We start from the raw sequence: 23,828 nt of genomic DNA, 5'->3' as shown, positions 1-23,828 counted from the left end.
ACCTTCTGCTTTTCCTTCCTTGAGGAGTACTGGCTGTAGCTCTGGTAATATGAGCTCTCTTTAAAGCACACTTTACCACCAAAGATTGGTGTTATAATTGCAGCCTGTCAAAGTCAGGGCATGACTGGATGCAGTAGAGAGTGTCCAATTGTGTGGCACTACTGGGACATCAACCAGAGTTTCCTTAGATACTTTCTTATAGTTGAGTGCCTCCAGGTAGATTCTATTTTTATAGGGAGTGACATTTGGCTTTGAGTTAATGGAAGAGATGAGTTCAAAGGTTTACTAGAGGACTCATCAGCTGACAAATCTGAATATCGCTAGCAGAGCAGAGAAATAGGTTGGAGTCATACCTCTGGATATTAGACCTTCTTGATCGTGGAGGTATGCTGTGAAGTCTGCAGTTTGGGCAGACTGGATGGGCCATTTGGCCTTTATTTGCCATCATAGTAGATGGCAGCAGATAAAGACCTAAATGGTCCATCCAGTCTTCCTAACCTGATTCAATTTAAATTTTTTAAATTTTTTCTTCTTAGCTATTTCTGGGCAGGAATCCAAAGCTCTACCCGGTACTGTGCTTGGGTTCCAACTGCTGAAATCTCCTTTAAAACTTACTCCATGCCATCTAAACCCTCCCAGCCATTGAAGCCCTCTGCAGCCCATGCTCCCCCAAACGGCCATATACAGACACAGACCATGCAAGTCTGCCCAGTACTGGCCTTAGTTCAATATTTAATATTACTTTCTGATTCTAGATCCTCTGTGTTCATCCCACGCTTCTTTGAACTCAGTTACCGTTTTCCTCTCCACCACCTCTCTCGGGAGCGCATCCCAGGCATCCACCATCCTCTCCGTAAAGTAGAATTTCCTAACATTGCTCTTGAATCTACCACCCCTCAACCTCAAATTATGTCCTCTGGTTTTACCATTTTCCTTTCTCTGGAAAAGATTTTGTTCTACGTTAATACCCTTCAAGAATTTGAACATCTGAATCATATCTCCCCTGTCCCTCCTTTCCTCTAGGGTATGCATATTCAGGGCTTCCAGTCTCCTCATACGTCATTTTCGTCGCCCTCCTCTGGACCGCTTCAAGTCTTCTTACGTCCTTCTCCAGATACGGTCTCCAAAACTGAACACAATTCTCCAAGTGGGGCCTTTCCAATTACCAGTACAGGGGCATCAACACCTTCTTCCTTCTACTGGCTATGCCTTTCTTTATACAGCCCAGCATCCTTCTGGCAGCAGCCACTGCCTTGTCACACTGTTTTTTCGCCTTTAGATCTTCGGACACTATCACCCCAAGGTCCCTCTCCCCATCCATGCATATCAGCTTCTCACCTCCCAGCATATACGGTTCCTTCCAATTATTAATCCCCAAAGCATTACTCTGCATTTCTTTGCATTGAATTTTAGTTGCAGACATTAGACCATTCCTCTAACTTTTGCAGATACTTTTTCATATTTTCTCTTCGGTGTCTATTCTGTTACAAATCTTGGTATCATCTGCAAAAAGGCACATTTTTCCTTCTAATCCTTCAGCAATGTCACTCACAAATATATTGAACAGGATCGGCCCCAGCACCGAACCCTGAGGGACTCCACCACTCACCTTTCCTTCCTCCGAGTGACTTCCATTAACCACCACCCTCTGGCGTCTGTCCGACAGCCAGTTTCTAACCCAGTTCACCACTTTGGATCCTAACTTCAGCCCTTCAAGTTTGTTCAACAGCCTCCTATGAGGAACCGTATCAAAGGTATCATGTTTTGTATTTCTATATAACCCAGCTTCACAGGAAGAACATCTTTAAACTCACCAGACACTTTTCCCTTCTATGGGAAAAAGACTGATTTTCCCTCCAAAATTCAAATTTGTAACCAACGGACATTCATGTTTCATTCACCTCAAGCCCCAACCAATTGGTTTTGAGGACCTGCTATATAAAGACAAACCACAGACCTCATAGCATACCTTGAAGAAACCCACAGCATGATGGCTGAAGCATCAGTTCTACCTGACAAGATGCAGCGAGACCCGAAAATATGCATCAAGCATGATGCCAGTTGCAGAAACCCTGAGAGAACATATAACCCAAATTCACAAGGAGAACATCTTTAAACCCACCAGAGACTTTTCTATTCTATTGGAAAAAGAGACCAACTGATTTTCCCTCCAAAATTTAAATTGGTGACCAACTGACCCATCAAAATTCAAATAGGTGACCAACGGACTTTTCTGCCTCATTCAACTCAAGCCCCAACCAATTGTTTTTGAGGACCTACTATATAGAGATAAACAGCAGACCTCACAGCATACCCTGAAGAAAGTCACAACATCGGTTCTACCTGACAAGACACAATGAGGCCCAGAAACCTGAAACAAGCAGCCCTCTTAGCTGATCATGCAGCGATGGCACTGGTACCTCTATAGATAAGGGTCCAGTAGGCACAGGTTGTGTCGGGTGTCAAAACACTGGTAATACCACTATCGAGGTGTGCTTCAGAGATGACACTGATGGAAGTGATGCAGACTCCACATGCCCACGCTTGAAGCATGGCGATGACTGGAATAATGCCAACAAAGACCTGGAGGGGAAAATATGTCTTCACTTCTTAGATCTTTTCAAAGTTCCCCTGAGGGAGGCAGCACCAGTGAAGCAGATGCCAGCATTGATGAATGAGCGTCGACATCGGAGGTCCCAGTCATCTTGAATGTTCAGAGCTGCTGCAGGTCAGTTTAGGAGAACACACTGTCAATGCAGGGTCATAGGATTCTCAGCTTCTGGGGAGGTCAAGCCCAAGAGACCCTGCCTGAGAATAGAGAGAAAAAGGTAACCGAAAGAGTCTTTTTGGTTTTAAAGTCACAAAAAAAGTGTGTAAAAACTGTGTCTTTGCACAGATAATGAAGAACTGAAGATCCTGCAAGTCGATGGCAGATATGAAGACAATGAAGCACACATGGTGTGGGCAGTCTCAACACTTTTAAAGTGAAAGCACACTTTGGGACTGTCCATACCGGGGTTCCGTGGATGATGTCGGCCACATGTAAGGATAATATCTGGGATAATATCTGCTACTTTATAATTCAGCAAGGTAGGATGGTATATGTTAGACTTTCTGATATAAAAACATGTGTAGCATCTGTTTTATAGGTGGTAAAGTCTGTTTTAAAAGTTTCAAGTTTACTTAATTTATTTGATTAATTCGCATAATCCAAATCCAATGCGATTTACATAAGTTCAAAAATTAAGTAAAATAATAAAAACTGACAAACATAACATTCACTACTAATACAGTAATACATGTAATACATGTTAGGAGGGAGGTGGACATAAATACAATTCTAAAAAAATAAAACAAGGGGAAGGTCCAAAGACACAGAAGGTTGGGGAGCAGGTACCCGCTTAATTCTATTAGATCGTCTTCCTAGAACAAATCTATTGGAAAGCGTTCTTGAATAGCCAGCTCTTTAGGAGACTTTTAAACTTGCTCAGTGATTTTTCTTCTCTTATATTAAGTGGGAGTGAATTCCAGATTTGAGGGGCTGTGGCAGAAAAGATCAAATCTCTCCTAGAATATATAATTTTTAAGGAAGGCATTACTCGTAGAGCTTTATCTTCAGATCTTAAGAATTTTATGGGGGAGTATGGTATTAGATATCTTTCTAAAAATGTGAGAGCTTTATTTATTAGTATTTTATGTGTGAGTAAAGCTATTTTATAGATGATTCTGTGGTTTACTGGTAACCAGTGTTTTTCCTTTAGAAGCGGTGTAACATGATCAAATTTTTTCTTTTTCGTAATTATTTTTATTGCAGTGTTTTGAAGAATTTGTATTCTGCGTATTTCTTTTAAAGTGGACCCTTTGTATAGGGCATTGCAATAATCGATTTTTTTTTTATATTATTAATGAGTGTATTAATATGTTTAATGCTGATTCATCAAGGAAAGCAGATAATGATCTGATCATTCTTAGCCTATAGAAACATGTTCTTACGAGTGAACTAACTGTTCTCAATTTCCTTGGGCATTTATGGATTTCCAGATTTTAGTAGCATAAGGAAAACTAAAACTGGCCCAGACATGAATGCTTTACATCTAGCGAAATATGCATACTTTCTTTTAGAGTATGACATGGGGACACAGCTTGCAGGGATGGGACAGGATGTGAATGAAGATAGATCCCGCAGGGCCGGGAACAAATTTGTCCCCGTGACTTTCTCTACTTTCTTTGCACTTGGAGCAAAATTAATTATTAAAAATTTCTGAAAGTATGATGCATATTAAAATGTGTCCTGAACCATAAGGATGATGTCTGTGATTTGTAACAAATTTTTCATGCATGGATCAGGAAGTGTGTTGTTCGTTGCCAGTCTTATGCTTAATACATTGGATTTTTTTTTTCTTTTCTTTATGCATTTCTTTCTAGAGTAATCACAGTGCAGGTTGATGATGGTGATCCTACAGAAGTAAGGCTGGGTGGGCCCCTGGCTGAAACAAGCCCCATGAATGTTTCTAGTCTGTACATTGGAGGCATTCCTTCTGGGGAAGGAATAACTGTATTCAGGACACAGAAATCATTTTATGGATGCATCAGAAATGTTATCTTTAATCAAGAGTAAGTCAATATGAATAGCACAGCTGTGTTTTGTGATTATACATACCCCATATAATTTTTTTTTCTTTTTTTATTACTTCGTATTTCACATTTTCATGGACTGTTCAGTGTTCACTCTTCCACTTGAATGCTTTGCTTTTGCTCGGATGATTGAAGTGCCTGAATAATTCAAGGAGGGAAATATTTCTCTGATTTTAGTCGATAGTGATCTGAAGAATGCTGCTAACATCCTGTTGTCTTGAAACCAGGCTCTTGGATTTTACTACTGCCCTAAAATATGAGCAAGTAGATATGGAGAACTGCTTACTCTCAGAAAAGCCAAAACCAGCTGCACTTTTCGAAGAAGCTGACCCTCACCCTGCACCACAGCTATCTCCAGCCCCTGCCAGGGTCACCATAGACAAAAACATACACACGACAACCTCGGCCCGAGCTGCTGCAGTTGCAAAAGTGAGTCCTTCTAAATGGAGTAGTGAAAGTTGTATATCTCTTCTCCCACCAAAAAGGAAGGTAGCTTTTTAACCTCATTGTAACTAACCTTCCCTTTTATGAAGTGGAGTTAGGCTTTTTTTTATTGCCAGTGGTATTAGCTCTCAGCGCTCATAGGAAGCTAATACCACTGCGGTCGGTGATAAAAAAAAAAAAAAAAAAAGCCAAATCGGCTTTGTAAAAGGGGAGGTAAGTCATAAGCTTTTTTGGCATTTGACTGAGATTAAGAACATGTGTGATGCTAATTATTTGTCTAGTCGCTTAAATTATGTGAATGCCCATGCAGTATGAAGATATGAAATTGCCTTCATGCTTACCGAAGCAGGAAGATTAAACCACCTGTATACAGTTATCTCTACTTTATTACCCTGTCAATCAATCAAATCTGTGTTTAAAATGAGAATATTATGGCATTGTTGCCTTTGTGAAGTCATGCCAGTTACATTTGTAATTTTACTTGTAGAGCAAAAATCTTTGCATCACATCGCTGACATTTTGGAAAAATTGTCTTTTTTCTAGTCCTGCTTATAGGCTTCAGAGCACAACCTCCCCAGGCTGGAGTATAGCGCATGACTGGGCGCTTCTGCGGGCCAAACAGTGTTCCAAGTGAAAATTAGCTGCTGTTCTTTTTGTTTTAATCTGCATTTCAGATTGCCACGACATTGTGTATAGGTGACCGAGTCAAGAACTGTGCATTTTAGGTTCTTAAAACTGTGTCACATTTCAAGTTTCAAGTTTATTTAAAATTTCTTATACCGCCTAATCAAACTTTCTAGGCGGTATACAAAAATGTTAAAACCATCTACTGATTAAAATACAACAACACTAGGGTAAATACTAGCTTTTAAGGAAAGGAGGGCTGGAACTACAATATGTAAAGAAAAAGAGAACGTATAAGGGTGAAGAACAATAGGAAGGGGAACAGGTATTAAGATTCCTTCTAAATACTGGGTAGTCATTAAAAGGACAATTAGGAATCAAATGCGTCGAGAAAGAGAAATATCTTTTGTTTTGACTTAAAGTCTGTAAGTGTAAGTTTTTCGCGTTAAGTAGTTTGGCATACTGTTCCAAAGAGAAGGGGCGCTAACAGAAAAGATTGTGGTCCCTAATGTATTTTTGTTTCAGTGATGGGATAACAAGAAGGTTTTGAGCTGTAGATCGCAAAGAACTTATAATGATGTAAGGGATAAGTAGGTTATTAATGACAATGCTCCCCCAAATGATCCACTCTTCTAGCATGATCAATATTATATCAGTGCTCTAACATCCTTGTCTTCAGGGGACGCGCAGTAGAGAATGACACATAGACAAAATTCATCACCGTTCCCGTCCCCGCGGATAACCGCGGGAAATAATCCCATGTCATTTTCTAGTGTCTATTTCAACCTTGGTCCTTCTACACCAGCATTCTTCAAAGCAAAGCTTGTGGGTCAGTGGTTGTGGCCATTCATAATCTGATTCTTATGTGAGCCAAGGATAATGAAGCCATTGTGACATCACTAATGTGATTGGCTCTTAGGCACTGGTGGAATGAGGCATTATGACATCACAATATCTGCTCTGGATACCAGAGACTGTCATTCTGTGGTGTCTATCTCAACCTCAATCCTTCTACGCCAGCATTCTTCAACGCAAAGCTTTGAGGGTCAGTGGTTGTGGCCATTCATACTCTGATTCTTCCCTCTCTCCTTAAAGAATGACATGAAGATGGTTTCCCGTGGTTATCCACGGGGACGGTGATGAATTTTGTCACCGTGTCATTCTCTAACGCGCAGTCTGACCTATGTAACTCAGTTGACAAAGGCAACATAGCAGGTTCTTCACATGGATGACCATGCAAGTAGTGCGGGCGTGCAAAATTATTGTCCTTTTATTTGGGAGTTGAACCATCTGACACTCCAACATTATGGAACAGAAGATGCAACACTCACATCTAAAGTGCCCCGCTTCCTCGTCAACTGCGTGCTTCCACACATCTGACCTGCAGAGATGCTCTTTTAGATTGCGATTCCTACTTTATGCTAAAACACACTCGGTGTTTCTAAAGCAGTTTCTAAATAGTTCTTAATGCTTTTCCCTATCTAAGTGGAGAAAGCTTCAATACATAGGGAATCATGGATGTGTCGGTCTTCTTAGCTCTATATTGTAACAGTTGATCCCACAAATTGGAAAATGCTCTTGTTTTAGCTTTCTTAATAATATATGTATGCGTTCCAAATAGCTGGAGAAGCACAATTTATGCTTACAAGTTCTTGGAAATCATTAACAGCATTGTACAAAAGGATATCATAGATGAAATCAGATAAATGATGTTTCATTCTTTGTTGATGAAAGTACAGATGTGTAGGTACCAAATATTTTGAATCATACTTCAAGTTTAGATCCATGAACTTTTTGGAATATAAAATATTTGTCGGAATTTGAAAGCTGCAGAGATGCAATACTGATCTCTGCAATCAGAGATTTCTTTTAAAAAAAATCCCCCACCAGACTGGTAATGTTTACATTCAATGTAATGTTTACATTCAATGTTTACATTCAATGTAATGTTTACATTCAATGTAATGTTTACATTCAATGTAATGTTTACATTCAATGGTGCTTCTGTGATATAAGGTAGACAATGATATTGCAGTGTAGTTAAGTATGACGTTCCATTTAGGGCTCCTTTTACAAAGGTGCACTAAGCGTTTTAGCGCACGCTCTGGATTAGCGCGCGCTAGCCAAAAATCTACCGCCTGCTCAAAAGGAGGCGGTAGCGGCTAGCGCGCGCAATTCCGCGCATGAAGGCCCTAGCGCGGCTTTGTAAAAGGAGCCCTTAATCCAACAAAACTGTATTGCATATTGAGATACATGGAAAGAAGTCAAGTCTCCGACCTCTCTTCTTTAAAGAAATGCAAATTTGAAGAGATTCTAAATGCCTCAAAATGTGAATTTGTAACTTTCATATCTCTTAATGAAGTCTGTTAGTTGTCTAGGCATTTTGCACTTCAAGCAATCATGCACAATTATAAGCCTCTCTTTAATTATTTTGAAGAAGAAAAAGACAGTGATCTGATTTCTAAATATTGCTACAAGAAGCTAAACTCACTAGAATATTGAGTATCATTGAAGTTCTAAGTGAAGTTATGCCACAGTTGGCTTCATTAACTACCCTGTTTCAAAAACAAGGTGTAATTCCCCTTGAAATAATTCATTTTGCAAGTGGTAAATTGGAAAGTACCTGAATGTTAAGATGCTTCTTGATGTTAGCATTTAACAAAGTAGTCAAGTGAATACTACTTCTGTAATTATGCTCATAAACTTTCTATGGGCCCATTTAGCAGAGAGGTCCCCAGAGAATGAGCTTGAGGAGTGGGTCTCATAAAGTTGATGGATGTTGGTGGAACATTCCTTCCATCAAGTGCTGAATGTGAGCATGGCTTCAGCCTTATGAATAACTTGGAAAATGAAATTACACAATCATTAGCATGATCATTTGGAAAAGTCAGTGTGTGTGAAGAATTACCAACTTGATGGAGTCAAAATAGATTGTTTTCTGTTTTGGACCCCTGCCAAAGATCATAGGGGAAAAAAATGTTAATCAACTGTGTTTTGCAGTGGATTGCAGCTGCTCCTGCAATCTCTGGGACGCTTGACTTTTCAATACTGGATTAAGTTCTAACGTCTGACTCCAGTCCAGTGGAATTTACTTTTGGAAAATAAAAACTCCAAAGTAAGAAAAATTATACTATCCAGGCAAAATAGAAGTATATGTTTTCTTGACATTTGGGTAATGACTATTGACTAAAGATCAGTACTATACAATAGCATATCTGATGCACCTGCTTTAAATAACTTTATTGTCTCCATAGAGTGATAGGCATCACTATATACTCCTAATGGTCTGGATTCTCAATTTGGAAGGATTGAACAACCAGCTTTAACTAGAACTTCACCTGTCCTTGCTTCCCTCTTCCAACCCAAAGAATCTTTTTCTTCTCAGGATTTATTTTTCATCTTTGCTGTTGCATCCATCCATAAATTTGCACCAGTATCTAGGTCTATAAATTCAAACATAGCTGTCACTAAACCTTTCTTTTGAAAAATTAGGATTATGTTATCCACATAATAAAAATATGATATTCCAAAAGGACAGATAACTTCATCTAAGAAACAAAGAAACTGAATAAAGTAGACAAGGGAGGGGAACCTTGTGGTATCATCAATTCCTGCTTTTTCAAAATATCACTGAGCCAGCATAATATAACATTACATAAGATAACATAAAACTCACTTCTATACTGCAAATACCATTAATAATAATAATAATTTATTTCTTATATACCGCTATACCGTGAAGTTCGAAGCGGTTTACAATAAAGATGCGTTTAGTCAGTACATGGGATGCAAGTGGTTTACATTAAAGATTCATTTTGTCAGTACATGGGATACAAGTGGGTTACAGTAAAGGTATATTTTGTCAGTACATGGGATGCAAGTGGGTTACAAGACAAGTGGTTTACTATCAAGGTGCATTTTGTCAGTGTAAGGGATACAGGTGGGTTACCATAAAGATACATTTAGTCAGTACATGGGTTACAATAAAGATACATTTTGTCAGTACATGGGGTGCAGATGGGTTACAATAAAGATACATTATGTCAGTACATGAGATTCAAGGTGGAAAGTATAATTAGTTTTGGGCCTTGGAATTAGGGGGTGAGGTGGAAGGGTCATGGCGAGGAAGAGTTGGGTATGGGAATTTAGAATTTGTTAAACAGTTGAGTTTTCAGGGATTTTCTAAAGTCTGCGTATGTAGTGGCCTCAAGTATGGGCTTTCCAAGCCATGTGTTCAGCCTAGCTGCCTGGAATGATAACATTCTATCTAGAAACTTTTTGTATTGGTAAGATTTCAAGGAGGGGTAATTAAATAGTTCTGTTCTGCGAGTGCTCTTGTTGGACTCGTTGGGGGAGAACTGGGAGATTAGGTAAGCTGGAAGAATCCCAAAGACAGCTTTGTAGCAAAAACAAGCAACCTTGAAGAGGACTCTGGATTCTGCGGGTAGCCAGTGGAGTTTCTGATAATAAGGGGAAATGTGTTCCCATTTATTTTTAACCGTGGATTAGTCGGATTGCGGTGTTCTGAATTAATCTCAGCTTGTTGAGGTTCTTTTTATAAGCTCCTAGGTATATGATGTTACAGTAATCTAGGATGCTTAAGATGGATGATTGTACTAGTAAACGGAAGGACTTTTCATCAAAGAATTTTTTAATAGTGCGAAGTTTCCAGAGGACCGAAATACATTTTTTAAACAGTAGGTTTGTGAGGTTTTCCAGGGTTAGGTGTTGTCAAGTGTTACCCCCAGAATCTTTATGGTTTGGTCAATTTTGTATTCTCGGCTCTGTAGGTGAATTGAATTTTCTTTTATCTTTTCGTTGGGTGATGCCAGGAAGAATTTGGTTTTTTCTGTGTTGAGTTTCAGTTTGAAGGCCATCATCCAGCGCTCTATTTGATTTAGAATGTTGGTTAAGGAGTTGGAGAATTGTGACGTTAGGGCGGTTAGCGGAATCACTACAGTAATGTCATCTGCGTAGATGTAGAAGGTGAGCCCTAGGCTTTGTAGCAGGTTTCCTAATGAGCTGAGGTAGATATTAAAGAGGGTTGGGGATAGGGGGGAACCCTGAGGTAATCCGCAGTTGTTATTCCAGCTATGGGAAAGTTTGCCATCTTTGAATACTTGGTAGGATCTGTTCCTGAGGAATCCCTGGAACCAATTGTGAGCGTAGCCTGTGATGCCTGTGGTTTCTAGGCAGTTCTATGCAGTTTACAAAGACTAATAATACACATGAATAGACATCCGATTTCTATCTTCTGAAGTATTCCCTGAAAAGATACGTTTTAAAGGCACGTCGCAATTGTTGTGGGGAGAGTGTGGCGCAGTGGTTAAAGCTACAGCCTCTGTACCCTGAGGTTGTGGGTTCAAACCCATGCTGCTCCTTGTGACCCTGGGCAAGTCACTTAATCCCTCCCATTGCCCCAGGTATGTTAAACAGATTGTGAGCCTGCTGGGACAGACAAGGAAAAACTGCTTGAGTACCTGAATAAATACATGTAAACCGTTCTGAGCTCTCCTAGGAGAACGGTATAGAAAACTGAATAAATAAATAAGTTGGGAGTGTGAATATATGAGTTAAATCCAGCAGCACTTGAGCTTACCAAAAACAATTCATGTCTGACTAAATCAAACTCTGCTGACAGGTCTAGCTGCACCACAAAAGCTCATCTTCCCTCCCCACCCCCCCCACCCCCCCATCAGTTGAAACCTATAATTTCTTCACTGCACTGTGATGGCTCATCTAATAAGTCCTAATCATTCAAATTCTGTTGAAATCTAGTAGCTCCAGTGGATTCAATCTTGGCTAAAACTGGAATATGAGCCACATGACACTGGGTGGGATCCAAGTTCCCTCCTTTCATTGGGGATGGGGGAGGGCAGGACACACCACACAATACAGTGGTGCCTCGCATAACGAACGCCTCGCACAGCGAACGCTGCGCACAATGAACTTCATGTCTTGCTTCCTACAACGAACTTCGTTTCACACAACGAAGTCGCCCGAGCTGCATCCTTCCACGCAGGCACTGCGCTTAACTGCCCTCTCTCCGCCTGGCTCCCTGTGCAGTGGCGGACCGTCGGCTCGCAGGGGCCCAGCGCCTACTGCTGATGCGTTGGGGGGGGGCGGAGCTATTCTCGCCGCTTCCCCGATGCTAGGAAAAAAAAAAAAAAATGAACAGTTAAGTCCCAGTTTTTGCCGCTGAGACTCTTCCCTCTCTCACTGTAAAATTAGACTCTACTTAGTCTGTCTTTTAAAAATGTCTTTTAAAAAATTTAAAAAATATGTGTTGTTTTAAAAAACAATTATGTTTTTAGATGTATCTAAATAAAAATAATAACAAAAATTTTATCTTTTTTTATGTCATCTTAGCATATTTTATGCTACAGAACGAATTATTTTTTTTAACATGTATTGTTATGGGAAAACGCGTTTCACATAACGAACTTTTCGCATAACAAACTTGCTCCTGGAACGAATTAAGTTCGTTGTGTGAGGCACCACTGTATGTCCAAGTTCTAATGGAAAACAACCATCCTGCAGTGACCTATTAACAAACAATGTTAACCAGCATAGAAGTTCTGTTGATAATTCCTTAAATAAACGTCCTGGGCAGAAATCTCACTGGAATTCCAGCAATTAATTTAGCTGCTGAGATCTGAACAATCTATAGTAATATTAGTGTGCAAGCAGGGAGTCCCACATACAAAGAATTGTAATCATCTATCACTGTATGCACTAATGACTAGAGAAGTGTTTAAAATAGCTCTGAGTTTAGTATTTCAATTTATGCTGCAGCTGTAATTTAAAAAATAAAAATAAAAAAGAACTGGAAACTACAGCATGTACTTGATCAGAAGCCGAAAACCAAGAGTCTACCACCCCTGATACAACACGCAGGATATCATCTTTCACAACAATGGAAAGTTGCGTCAAAATACTACTTAACGTACTGTGACTAATCCAGTGAAGCTCTGTTTCATCTAAATTCAGTCCAAGCCTATTAATATGCAGACACAGTCTAAGAATACCGATACCATATCGGAGAGGTTTTACAGATTCTCAACTGGTAGGGTTATTTGGATGTCATCAGCATACAGATAAATGATAATGACACACTTTTGTATATCGTGAAATGGTAGAGATATACAGTATATATTAAACTAGCCTTTAAGCCCGTTACATTAACAAGTGCTAGAATAGATGTGTCTGTCTGTCTTTATTTCTGTCTCTCTGTCTCCTTAGCTGCTGTCTGTCTATCTCCCTGGCCCCCCCCCCCCCGAGCAAACCAAGATTGCTGGCTGCCCCCCAGCACACCTCTCCCCCCAAAGCAGTCCCTTTTCCCTCTCCCCCTTCACTTCTTTCTGTCTGTCTCTCTCTCCCTGGCCCCCCTGCCTATCTCTCTCTGGCCGTGTTTGTGGCACGGCAGGACGTATCGGGGTAAAAAGAGGAGCCGCGTCGAAGGGGGTTGGGGGGCACCGGAGAAGGGGCAGCTGTAGGACTTGGGGTGGGCGGCCTCAGGGAAACGCAATGTCCGGCTTCCTGGACAGCGTGAGGTGCTCTGAGTGTATCGACTGGAGCGAAAAGCGCAACACCGTTGCTGGAGTCCTGCTCTTCACAGGCTGGTGGATCATTATCGACGAGGCAGTAAAATATCCACAATCGGAGCAACTGAATCACTCATACCATGCAAACCGCCGCAAGCCGCCGCACACCACAAGCTGTCATGAGCTGCCCTATGCGCCGCAAATCAAATACGGCCACAGAAGCAAACACCACGGTGGCAGGGAGCACGGCCTCCTAAGTGCGCATGCACGCTTAGGGTTTTATTATAGAGGATAACATTGCTGATGGATAAACTCAGGAGAATACCTAAATAAAATGACTTCCAAGAGGAGTGCTGCCATTGCGAAGTTACTTTTCTGCTATCAATCTGTAGGAATAGATTGAAGCAAAAAAAACCATTTATTTTTTCTATACCATTCTCCCAGGGGAGCTCAGAATGGTTTACATGAATTTATTCAGGTACTCAAGCATTTTTTTCCTATCTGTCCCAGTGAGCTTACAATCTCTCTGAGGCAATGAGGTACCAAGTGGCCTGCTCAGAGTCACAGGGGACAATGTAGGCCTGAACCACAATCACAGGGTGCTGAGGCTGTAGTTATAATCTTTGTGCCACACTCTCAGACATCGTGTGGTGTAAAATAGCAAGGCAACCATTGTCTGATAGAGATGGCAAACCTAGTTAACAAAGCATGGTGATACATAAAATAACAAGACATAGCATGGTGAGAGTAGAATGGTAGAACATAGCACAGCAGATATAGTATTACAAGCATGGCTGATGAAGTGAAACATAACATGCCCTTCTCTTCAACTGCCAACTCCAGGCTCCTTGATGTGCCGTATGCTTGGAACAAGCTGCCCAAATCCCTACAGCATGCTCCGTCTCTGACAGTGTTCACGGACCATTTAAAAGCCCACCTCTTCGAGACTGCTTTTCACTCCTAACTCCTCTCACCTTGGTTTCTGCATCCCCAACCCTATATGTCATGTCTGTCTGTCCAAGTTAAATTGTAAGCTCTTCTGAGCAGGGAATGTATATAAATGTCAAAATGTGCAGCACTGCGTATGCCTTTCAGCGCTATATAAGTGATAAGTAGTAGTAGTAGAAATGGTAAGACAAGCATGCATAACATGGAAGACATGGCATAGTAAATATTGACTGGCAAACATGAGAGATTGTAGCATGGTAGACATAGTATGGCAACCATAGTATGGTATATATCAGGGGTAGGGAACTCCGGTCCTCGAGAGTCGTATTCCAGTTGGGTTTTCAGGATTTCCTCAATGAATATGCCTGAGATCTATTTGCATGCACTGCTTTCAAGGCATATTCATTGGGGAAATCCTGAAAACCCGACTGGAATACGGCTCTCGAGGACCGGAGTTCCCTATCCCTGGTATATATGGTGTAGTACTAAAGTATAGTCTAGTGCAGGGGTAGGGAACTCCGGTCCTCGAGAGCCGTATTCCAGTCGGGTATTCAGGATTTCCCCAATGAATAGGCATTGATAGCAGTGCATGCAAATAGATCTCATGCATATTCATTGGGGAAATCCTGAATACCTGACTGGAATACGGCTCTCGAGGACCGGAGTTCCCTAACCCTGGTATATATGGTGTAGTACTAAAGTATAGTCTAGTGCAGGGGTAGGGAACTCCGGTCCTCGAGAGCCGTATTCCAGTCGGGTTTTCAGGATTTCCCCAATGAATAGGCCTTGAAAGCAGTGCATGCAAATAGATCTCATGCATATTCATTGGGGAAATCCTGAAAACCCGACTGGAATACGGCTCTCGAGGACCGGAGTTCCCCATCCCTGGTCTAGTGTATTAGGACAAAGATGGTGAATAATATGACAAGGTGTGGAAGAACATTGAGAGAGAAAACATGGTATGGTCTGACATGGGACGAAGCACATAGCATTTGAGATTCAAGGGTCGAGCACTTTGTCTGCAAGTTAGGCGAATTTGGATCGGCATACACTAATAGAGCGTCAGGGGAAGAGGTGAGTTTTTATTGCCTTCTTGAAGCTCAGTAGACCACATAATGATCTTATGTGGGTAGGTAGTTTCTTTCAGAGGCGTGGTAGGTAGTGCAAGTAAGATCTTTTTCAGGCGTTTTCAAGGCTTTTCATCGTGCGAGCGGAGCAGTCGAATCAGGGCATGGGGCAAAAGTTTGGAGGCCATACAGCACAAGGCTAGTCTTTGGTATGAAAAGAATATTTACTTTCTTATGGAGAAGATATTTTTTGTTTTCATTACTTTATCTGATGATATGACCTTGCTACAACCTAGAATGGGTTGAGTTAAACTTGTTAAATTTGAATCCAGCCAAAACTAAAGTTCTGTGGTTTGGAAATTGTCCATTTACTGGCTTTCCAAATGTTTTCATAAATAATCTTATCAATAGTCAAGCAGGTATCATTAAAGTATTAGGTTTTACGTTGGATTTCTGCCCCTAAATTAATTATATAAGTGAGTTGTTGTGTTTTGTTTTCAAATTAAAACAATTGAGGTCTGTCTGGCCTCATTTTTATGACAACTAATTTTCGGTTGGTTCAAGCTGGTATGGATGGACTGACTGGATAAGTCATATGATCCTTGCCACCATTTTCTGTATTTCTGTTCCACTATATTGAAGGCTTTCTCCCAAGCTCTGTTGCCCTCGGTCTTCTTATTCCTTTTATAAAGAAAAATGGTATCCTGCACAGCTTTTGTCACCAGTGCAATGAAAAACTAAAGACTGGGACTCCCTATTGATTGCATTTGTTTATGTGTTGCTGGTGAAAAAAGCCAAATAGAATGGACTGGTTCCAGTGACATTTCAGGATGGTTTCTTTTAAAGCAGGAATATACACAACATACATTTGGTTTATTCACACACCTTAAAAAATTGACCTCCCTTTACAAAACCGCGCAAAAGGTTTTTAGCGCTGGCTGGCGCATTGAATGCTCTGCGCTGCTCCGACAGTCGTAGAGTTTCTATGAGCGACAGCGCAGCTCAGAGCATTCAGCCGGCGCTAAAAACCTCTTGCGCAGTTTTGTGAAAGGAGGGGTTAATGCTCCTAAATTGATTTTTATTGCTTTTTTGTACAGTGTGGCTTCAGACACCAACATTAATAACCTTTTCTTATACACTCTAACCCCAGATCCTCAGAGACAACACATTTTCTAAATTGATTTTAACATATGTTAACCTATCAATTAAGCTATGTTAATTAATACACATTCATATGTTCTTAACACATATTAAAATTTATTTAAGTGAATCAAAAATGTCTGAAAATCACTGAAAAGCTCTGCAAATGATCGGAAATTAACCAGTTTTTTAAAATTCTGCTTACATCCCTATTCTCTGGATATTTTTTTCTGCAGCATGCCATTGCCACTTTCCATTAATTAAACTTTTTAAAAATTATTTGAAGCTTTAGGGCTTCTTTTACAAAGACACAGTAGTGATTCCCCCAAAGCAAATGCAACAAAGCTCATTCAATTCCTGTTGGATTTGGTGTATTTGCTGCAGGAGAATTGCTACCTCGGATTTGTAAAAGGGGCCCATAATGTGTTATGTAGTAGGGATTCTTATTGCTGGCTTTCTATTTATTTTTAAAGATTATGGAGCCCTTTTTACCAAGCTGCATTGGGCACTAATGCGTACCACTGTTCCCTGTGAGCTGAGTGAGTGTTCTCCAACTGCATTGCTACCAGAAGGGGGCAGTGCTTCAATATTATGTTTTGAATCACTAGGGAAAGGCAGGTTCCCTGGAATCCTGCAAAACTTGTCAGTCCTTCACTATTGAAATTGTGATGGTGAAACGGCATTCCACACCCCCCACCCCTGCTGGCAGAACCATAGGTGGAGGAACCCCTTTAGCTTAGAGGGAACAATGATGCACACCTAGTGCGGCAAAAAAAAGTCTTAACGTTGAATGTGCTAAAGCATTCTGCATTAGTTTTGTCATCTGGGCACTCTAACTAGAGGTCTGCATGGGAACGGGGATTGCGGGAGTCCCGTGGGTCCCGCGGGAATCCCCCCCAACCCACGGGACTCCCATGGGGACTCCCCTCTGGCCCACGGGACTCCCATGGGGATAGAAGGCTTTGGAAGCAGGGTTCGTCCATATAATATAATGGACACGTCAGCCTTAGTAAAAGAGGGGGTTTATAAGCTAATTACCTGAACAGAAAACAAAAAAAGGGTTCCACCAAAGAGATTCCACAAGGAAAACAGCAGCACAAACACAAAAGAAACTGTAGAATTGATGATCCTGTCAGAAGTAATTGCTGCTTTTTATGGGGACGGGCGGGGATGGAGGTAATTCCTTGCGGGGACGGGTGGGTACGGAGAGGATCCTGGCGGGGACGGGCAGGGATGGGTGGGATTTCTGTCCCCGCGCAACTCTCTAACTCTAACCCCCTCTTTTAATAAGGTGCGCTAACCGATTAGCGCACGCTAAATGCTAATGCATGTGCTAATCGGTTAGTGCACCTTAGTAAAAGAGGGCCTAAGTGTGCAGTAATTTTTATTTATTTATTTTTTTTTGGAGGGGGGGATGCATGTCAGTGGTGGAGAATAGGCATGGAGGCACTTAATAAGCTAGCGCATCGACATTACTGCCACGCTGATTGATTAGCGTGTCAGTAACGTGGGAGCCCTTACCACCTCCTAAATAGGAGACAGTGAGGCCTGGATTCTAGAGACGGTGCTGTAAGTTAGGTGGCTGTAGGTGCCTTACCACTGCCTAACCTACTTGCTTTAATTGAGTTTTTCTTTTTTTTAAAAAAATAATTTATTATTTTATTTAATTACAATAGTGTAAGACATTTGATAGATAGTAACAATATACAGTGGTACCTTGGATTACGAGTATAATCCGTTCCAGGAGCATGCTCGTAATCCAAAATGCTCGTTTATCAAAGCGAGTTTCCCCATAGGACATAATGGAAACTCGCTTTGATACGTTCCCAACCCCCCCCCCCCCCCCAGGCCCGGGCGCTGCTCTCCCCCCCCCCCCCCCCACTCACAAAGTCATCCCCCCCACGCGTGATCCGGCACCCCCCACCGCCCGACCAACTTTAACTCACCCCCTCTTTGGCACCGGCACGCAGCCCACAAGTGCCTGTGCCGCTTGAAGATCTTCTTCCCAGTCTCTGCCGGCTTTGAGCATGCATCTGCGCATGCTCAAGCCCTTCTAATTCTCCCTCTCGCCGAGAATCTCAGCGAAAGGGAGAATTAGAAGGGCTTGAGCATGCGCAGATGCATGCTCAAAGCCGGCAGAGACTTGCAAACCGGGTTACTCGCAAACCGAGGTTTGACTGTATTACAAAGAATACACTACCTCAAACAATAATATTACAGAATCATAGCTATACCCAACCCCTTTCCATCAATTGTTAATATTGACAATATTGAAACATTTTAAATATGAAGAACTAATATCCATATATATTTTTATCATACCCTACCCCACCCCCTCATCCCAACCCTGATGTGTAATGAGAAAAAAAAAAATCAGAAGGTATTATATAACCTTTTAATGTGAATCAGCAAATAAATAATAATAATAATAACTTTATTTTTGTATACCGCAATACCACAAATCAGTTCAGAGCGGTTTACAGGTTAAGAGACTGTACATTTACAGCGAAGTTACAGCATATCAGAAAAACAGTTCAAATCAATTTATGCATTGCAGGTGCAGAGAATAGTTAACAATTATTTGGTATAAACTAGTGAACAGTTACAAAATGATCCAATAATTGTTGCATGGGGGGTGCAACCGGGGAGGGTAAGGGTAAAGGAGGGAGGCGGGGTTGGGATTATTGGTTTGGTAGGGGGGCGGGGGTTAGAGGAATTTATCAAAGAGGTATGTTTTGAGAGATTTCCTGAACGATTGATAAGTAGGGGCAAGAGAGATGAGAGTGGACAAGCAGTCATTCCATTTGCCAGCTTGGAAAGAGAGGGTCTTGTCGAAAAATCTTTTGTAGATGCATCCTTTTGGGGAGGGGTAGGCAAACAGGTGGGCATTGCGTGTACGGTTAGTGCCTGGGAAGGCGAAGTGGCGTGACAGATATATCGGGGCTGAGCCAGTTAGGGTTTTGAAGCAGAGGCAGGCGAATTTGAAGATGATCCTTGCTTCGAACGGTAGCCAGTGAAGTTTTCTATAGAAAGGGCTAATATGGTCTGACTTTTTGAGCCCATAGATGAGGCGGACGGCGGTGTTCTGGATAAGTCGTAGTCGTTTAATGGTTTCCTTGTAGGAGCCCAGGTATATGATGTTGCAGTAATCCAGGGAGTTTAGGATTAGGGATTGGACCAGCAAACTGAAGGTGGGGAAATCAAAGTAATGTTTGATGGAACGGAGTTTCCAGAGGGTGGAAAAGCATTTTTTGACCTGGGTATTAGTGTGATCTTCTAAAGTGAGGCATCGGTCCAGGATGACTCCGAGGATTTTTATAGTGGAATTGATTGGATATGTTAAACCATTAAGTTGCAGGGTGGTGGACGATAGTTTGTGGTTGGGGCTTGCAAGGAAGAACTTAGTTTTTTCTGGGTTGAGTTTCAGTTTGAAGCGTGTGGTCCAGTTTTCTACCATGGTGAGGACAGTTGAGATGTATAGTTCTGTCTCATGTGACAGTGAGGTGATGGGTATGATGATTGTAATGTCATCTGCGTAAATATAGGATTTCAGGTTACGGTTCGATAACATGTGTCCCAGTGATGCCATGTAGATATTGAATAGTGACGGGGATAGGGGGGAGCCTTGGGGGACTCCGCAGGGGTTGCTCCATGTATGGCAGAAGGTTCCGTCAGTATGGACTTGGTAGGTTCGGTTTTTTAGGAAGCCTGTGAGCCAGGTTAGTACTTGTCCGGAGATGCCAATGGAGTCGAGGCAGCTAATCAGAATGTCATGGTCTACTAGGTCGAAGGCACTGCTGAGGTCGAATTGGAGTAACAGTGCGCTGTTTCCCCGTGAGAATAGTTGGAGGAGGTGATTGGTTAGTGAGGCTAGGACGGTTTCCGTACTGTAGTTAGTGCGGAATCCAGACTGGGAGTCGTGAAGGATGTTAAATTTCTCTAGGTATGACGTGAGATTGTAATTGACAAGTCCTTCCATGATTTTTAGGAAGAGGGGAATATTGGCGATAGGTCTGTAGTTGGAGGTTACAGAGGGGGATTCTTTGGGGTTTTTGATTATTGGAGATACGAGGATGTGTCCGAGCTCCAGTGGGAAGTGGCCAGTTGACATGCACAGGGTGATCCAGTTGAAGAGTTCCGCTTTGAAGGGGAGGGGGGCGTTTTTCATGATGGATGGAGGGCAGTTATCAAGTAGACAGTTGGATTTGGAATATTTTGAGTATAGCTTGAGAAATAGGTTCCAATCTGGGTTTTTGAAGTGAGCCCAGGTCATGTCAGCCGGTGAGCCATCATTTTCTGGGGTGGGTGGCTGGATATATGGGTAGGTGCTAGTTGTTGTGAGCGTTGTTTTCAAGTTGAGAATCTTGCTGGCGAAGTAGTCCGCTAGGTTTGTTGGGGAGGGTGGTAGATTGGTGGGGGAGCTTTTATGTGGGACAGTGTCAAATAAGGAGTTGACTAGTCTGAAGAGTTTATTGGTGTTTAGGGATGGGGTGTTGATATATTGGGAGTAGTGCTTGTGGCGCTTTTCTTTGATCATTTTTTTGTATTCTGTAACTTTAATTCGCCAAGAGTGTCTGTCAGTGTTTGTGCCTGATTTGCACCAGGTTCTTTCCAGTTTGCGTACTAAAGCCAATGGACTCCATATTTTGTTAAATAAAACACTAAACCCTAAACATTCTGCGTTCATTTTCTCATATCTATATGTATTACATATGTTTGTCTACCAAAATGTATAATTTAACCTGTCATGATTTTTCCAGTTTGTTGTGATCATTTGAACCGCAATTCCAGTTAAAATCAAGAAAAGACAACTTTTAAATTTATCAAGGGGAGGTTTCATATGTAAAATAGTACCACAAATTATTGCTTCATATGTTAACGGAATATCTGATTCTAAGACTATATTTATTTGTCCCCAAATTGACTTCCAAAAATCAAATAATTTAGTTTTTTCTGTAGTTGTGATTCTGTTAGCAGCACCTGTGCATGATTGACACGCCAATGGTGCTTTTTTTAATTTTTTTTTGTAGCTGCTGCCCGATGTGGGTGCCATTTACAGAATTTGGCGATAAGTGTTCCCATAGTTATTTTTTTTTAATGGTCATGCACTAATGCTGACATTAACACGAGGACATTTATTCCACAAATAAATAATAATTAAAAAAGCCCTTTTTGTCAGCCCTGCTAAATATGGGGGTTAGCACGCAGGAACATCCTATGTAAGGACACATCCTACTGTCAAATTGTGTCGTTTGAAGAGATTTCTCGAGCAACTCTCTCTTTCCAGGCAGCTAAAATGAACACCTGGTTTGGCAAAATCATGCCAGGAGTCTCATCCTATTTTTTTTTTTTTTTAGGAAACTATTAAAGACACAACTATTTGACAAATTTGTAACCCAAGCTTCCTAATGCTTTTTAAATACAACATGTACTGTGTACATTCTAGAAATTGATGTATCTTTTTGAACTGTATATTCGCTGGACATTCAGCCTTATCTGCTATGAACCACCTAGAACCATTCGTGGTTTGGCGGTATAAGTATAAATTATTAGTAGTAGTATTTTCTTAGCACAACTTAGTAAAAGGGCCCCTGTGTAACTACTTTGGATCTTTTTTGTTTGTTTGTTTCTTTGCTATATGTACAATATTTCACTTGCACTGAAGTTGTAATGACAACATTGTTTCTGAGCAGACGGGGACACATCTTTCTCTTTATTTGATCACGTCTGAATAATTGCTATTCATTTCAGATTACCCCTCTCTGGTGCAATACCTGAAAACAAACAAAACTAAAACAGAAACCCCTTTCAATTACAGGTACAATGTGCAGCAGAGGAGAAACCAGGTCATGTCACCGGTGCCCATCAGTTTGGGCTCACCAGGAGCAGTCACTTGGTGCTACCATTTGACCAGACTAATGTCAAAAAGAAGTAGGCGTTTCTTTCTACATTCAAACAGAGTATTCTCATGCCTTTGCTCATACAGGTGTCAGTGTGCATTTCATGATAAAAGGGATTGTTCCTCTCCTGTTGTGTCCACCCCTCCTGCCCAGATGTGATCAAGAAGTGAATCCAGATGTGCGGTATGCCTGGAATAGACTTCCTGCGCTTGTGTGTCATGTCTCACTCTCTGGCCCTATTCTAGTCCAGACTAAAAACCCATCTTTTTGAGTCTGCTTTGAAATCTCAACCAGTTCTCTCTAATGAATGCACTTCCTTTAGCCTTTTGTTTTGTTACATATGTTTGTTTTGACTAGGTTGTAAGTTCCATGGAGCAGGAACTGTCCCTTATGTATACAGTGCATGTGTATAACATATGGATCTGGAATGGCCAAGTTGTCGTCCCCTCACATCCCCCTCTAACCCATCACCAACCCCCTGATTACTCAAGCACTTATATTCTCAGCAATAATGTCAACAATAAATGAAACACAGACACTTTATTTATGGTAATAATCAGGCCGCAGCTTTGTTTATTGGGACTACCAATAAGCAATGAACAATTGCTTCACCCCGAGCTACAAGACATTGCAGTTTACAAAACTCACAATTGTATTCCCCTGACCCTGCCATATCAGCAAGGGCCTAGGGGGTGGCATGGATCTCAATGCCCCTATTCCGTGCCACAGGCTTCAAGACATATTCGCTCACTTGAGCTCCCTGCCTTTTAACCGCTCCTCCCCTGATGAGCCTAGGGGTGTAGGCATGGACCGCCACGCCCCCACCCCTATTACAGGGTCACCTGACCCATGGCATCACCACTCCACTGAGCTGACTGCCAATACCCGCTCATCTTCCGATGAGCCAAAACCTTGTAGCTCGGGTTACCGCCACAGGCCTGAAATTTACAGACCCCCCCACCCAAAAACAAAGCTACGACCCCAGGGATCCAGACAAGTCGAACCAACCCCAGCAACAATCTCCCCCAGATGCCTTTATCCCCTAAGCACCGTGAACCATCAACAGAAGTACTCCCCACACGAAACCCCCCCCCCCCCCAGAAACCACAACCAACAGGAGGACAACTCCACATCCTTGCTTCAACCTAACCGCAGAGAAATAGCCCATGAATTTAACACAGTCACAGGCACTGTTTCCCAAGCAACACAGTAAACCATCATCCATAATAGTCGCCCCCCCCCCGACCCTGCCATACCAGCAAGAGTCCAGAGGGTAGCAAATCCCAAAATGCCCCTCCAACCAGAGAACATTTCGGCCCCCGACCATGCCATGCCAGCAAGGATCTGGGGGGTGGCATGTCCCAACATGCCCCTTTAACCAGAGACATCAGAACCCAGACACGGCTCCCTGCTGGTCCCCCGCTCAGCACCCGAGGACCCATCCCGACAACCTGCACAATTCCGACGACGGACGGACGGAAAAACTCCCAACCTCCTCTGCACCAAAGAGACGGAATGCAACAATT

At 41.8% G+C, this 23,828-nt stretch overlaps 1 protein-coding gene across 2 annotated transcripts in view; it reads left to right on the top strand.

Annotated features, from left to right (window-relative positions):
- Positions 1-23,828, top strand: part of LAMA1 (laminin subunit alpha 1) — a 412,090-nt gene that overhangs the window by 356,290 nt on the left and 31,972 nt on the right. For both annotated transcript variants that reach the window (XR_004538373.1, XM_033934013.1), the window contains exons 55-57: positions 4,426-4,614; positions 4,863-5,064; positions 22,221-22,333. Coding sequence is in view for 1 of the 2 variants with exons in the window: in XM_033934013.1 (XP_033789904.1) it covers positions 4,426-4,614; positions 4,863-5,064; positions 22,221-22,333 (504 nt within the window). In the remaining variant the exon portion in view is untranslated. The remainder of the gene's footprint in view (positions 1-4,425; positions 4,615-4,862; positions 5,065-22,220; positions 22,334-23,828) is intronic.

This window comes from Geotrypetes seraphini, chromosome 2 (genome assembly GCF_902459505.1).
Source record: "Geotrypetes seraphini chromosome 2, aGeoSer1.1, whole genome shotgun sequence".
NCBI classification, from domain to species: domain Eukaryota; kingdom Metazoa; phylum Chordata; class Amphibia; order Gymnophiona; family Dermophiidae; genus Geotrypetes; species Geotrypetes seraphini.
Note: the sequence above shows the minus strand (reverse complement) of the source record. Positions and strands in the feature narration are given on the sequence as shown.